This window comes from Zingiber officinale, chromosome 7A (assembly GCF_018446385.1).
Source record: "Zingiber officinale cultivar Zhangliang chromosome 7A, Zo_v1.1, whole genome shotgun sequence".
Lineage (NCBI taxonomy): Eukaryota > Viridiplantae > Streptophyta > Magnoliopsida > Zingiberales > Zingiberaceae > Zingiber > Zingiber officinale.
In genome coordinates, this window is record NC_055998.1 from 109,735,158 (window position 1) to 109,737,868 (window position 2,711).

Here is a 2,711-nt window from a genome sequence, read left to right on the forward strand (position 1 = left end):
GCAATCCCGCCAACCAGCACGAGCAGTAATGACAAGCGTAGAGTTTATATTTCTTTCAAGTTTATAACATCACGCAGAGGGATGGAGGGAGAGAGACGGTGAGAAGACATGCATCCGAATCATAAAATATTTTTCAATTCTAATTTCGACTTGGATGCATGGAAAATTGTGTTTGAAAAAAGCGGTTGTCAAGTTAGCCAGAGGGGTAATCTGGAAATTGATTTTAGTAAACTGCGTCTTTTGATAAATACCAAATGATGATGTACTTTTTGGTAAATACAATATATCATGTACATCTTATTACCTTATGATAAATTGCCGACAAATTTTCATTCTTGAATGGACAGAGAAGATGCAAAGATTTGCTTCGAGAAGAGGTGTTTTTGAATTGGATGAGTCCCCATGCACTCAAATTCTATTTCGATTGTCTTGTAATTATACTGTAAATTGTGAAAATGTTAAAGAAAAAGGAATATTTTTTAAAAAATGTATATATAATCCATTCAATGATACCGTCCGTTCATACAGATCTATCAATTTCCCAGTGCAATCAATACACACAGCAACAACAATGAACCACGAAATATAATAAAAAAAAAGTGAGAAAACAAAAAAAGACAAATCAATATTATTTGTCTTCTTGATGAAATTACAGAACAGCAACCGAAGCTTGCACTCACTAAACTTGAATACTTAAAAAAGGGAAACTGCCATCGCCAGCGCTGCGGTCGCCACCGGCATGGCCATCACCATCGACAACCCATTCCTAGCTGCGGCGCTCTCATCGGCGGCCTTCTGATCCCCCGGCTGCTCCTGTGGCCCCGCTGGGGCCAACGCCTTTTCCGATTTCCCTGCTTTAGGGGCCTTCTTCTTCTTCTTCTTCGGGGCCTCCGGTGCCGGGGCCTGGGCTGGGGCCGGGGTCGGCGCCGTCGACTCGACAGGTTTGAACAGCTCTTCCGGCCGCAGCACCTCATCGACGGCGTAGACGGCCAAAGGGTCCTTGTCAATGAGCGTGGCGGTGATGGTGGCGACGGTTAGCCGCGTCTTGAGAGTCACCTGCTCGCCCTCGTTCTGGACTGTGAGGTTGTAGTTCTTGGCGGTGCCGTCGGTGGCGAGGGTGTTGACGACGCCGTTGCCGGTCCGGAGGGAGGCGATGGAGTAGTAGACGGGAAGCGCGTGGTAGAGTATGAGGGAGAGCTTGCCGTCGGGGGTGAGATTCTTGAATGTGGGGAGGAAGGGCTTCATGACCTGGTCGATGGGGCAGAAGGCGGTGAGGCCGCCGTCGACGCTGCTGGCGAAAGCCTGGGCCGCGTCGGAGGTGGAGGCGAGAAGGTTGGCGAAGGCGGCGCATCCCTTTCTGGCCATGAGAGATGTGAGGTTTACCGGAGCATCAGGGGCGGCGGGAGCAGCAGGCGCCTTGGCGGCGGCAGATCTGGCAGCGAGGACTCGGCTGTGGATCTCGTCAAGGGAGGCATGGCTGGATCTGACGGTGCTGGCAGCGGCAGCCTGGAAAAGGGGAAAACAGAGTAACAACAATGTGATGAAAGGGAACCGCTGTTGCCTCACCCTCATAGCTTCAGCAGGCAGTTCGTTCTTCAGAGTGAGAGAACGAGTGGAATTTTAGAAGAGTAAGGAAGAGGAGGAAGTGACGGTGGCCGCCCTCAATTCAGGGGGCAAAAAGAGAGTAAGAAGATGGTAATTGTCCAGACTTGTGTTACTCGGATTTGGGATGGTCCAAAGACTGCTCTGGTACACGTGACATGCCGCATGACTAGAGTGACAACGAAGCCATGACCTTTACTCACTCGCACTTGCTGCATGACAAGGCTTCCAAAATTCAATTGGAATTTCTAAATTGTATTTTGTCAATTAAATAGATGAATACGTGTCGGCCTCGAACACGGAACGGACATGAACAACGCGCAAATCTTCTGGAGATTCTTAAATAAATCATTGACACAGCTAATTATTCACCTGCAGCTAATAAGAAATGAGCATTTCTTGTTTTTTTTTTCTCTAAAAAAAACAGAAAGATGATTTTGTCTTGTTTGAAATTTTTAAAAGGAGGGTAGTTAAAGTGGGCCTGGGATTCCATCATCGTGAAAGTGATCACCATGCCGTCCATTTTTGATCTTGTGGTCTACACCACCGTGAAATATATGGAATAAAAACAGAAAGAACACAAAAGCAGCACCGACAATGAACTGTCCCGCGCGACGACGATTAATTCCATCATGTGCGATGACTCGATTGTAAAACGCTCTGAGAGGACATTAAGTATGAAAAAAACAATTGGCAAAAAACCCACCTAAATTATGTAAATTATAAAAGAGCATATTTTTTTAAAAATAAAAAATAAAAAACTTAGAAGTATTTTAGTCTGAGTATACCTTTACTTCCAGCGTTATTGTAGACTATAACTAAATTCTATTACCATTAAGTAATTGTTACAATATATAATATTTAATATAATATTGTAATATTATAGCATCTATTAAATAATTTTTACTATAATTATTTTTAAATAATTTTAATTAATTTAAAATAATTTTAATAAAGCTAAATATTTTTAACTAAGTTAATAAAAAATATTTTAATATAATAATTTTAGAAGGTTTCAGTGAAATAATTAATTTTTCATATTACATCAACTATCAAGTAATTTTTATATACTATAGTAATTACCGGGTAACTTCTATATATTATAGTTT

General features: G+C 42.5%; 1 protein-coding gene across 1 annotated transcript; it reads right to left on the reverse strand.

The window, feature by feature from the left end:
• Positions 1-586: 586 nt before the first annotated feature.
• LOC122001990 (fasciclin-like arabinogalactan protein 1) lies at positions 587-1,791 on the reverse strand. The gene has a single exon (XM_042557004.1). It carries the CDS (start codon positions 1,570-1,572, stop codon positions 694-696), a length of 879 nt encoding a protein of 292 aa, XP_042412938.1. The 5' UTR covers positions 1,573-1,791; the 3' UTR covers positions 587-693.
• Positions 1,792-2,711: the final 920 nt, after the last annotated feature.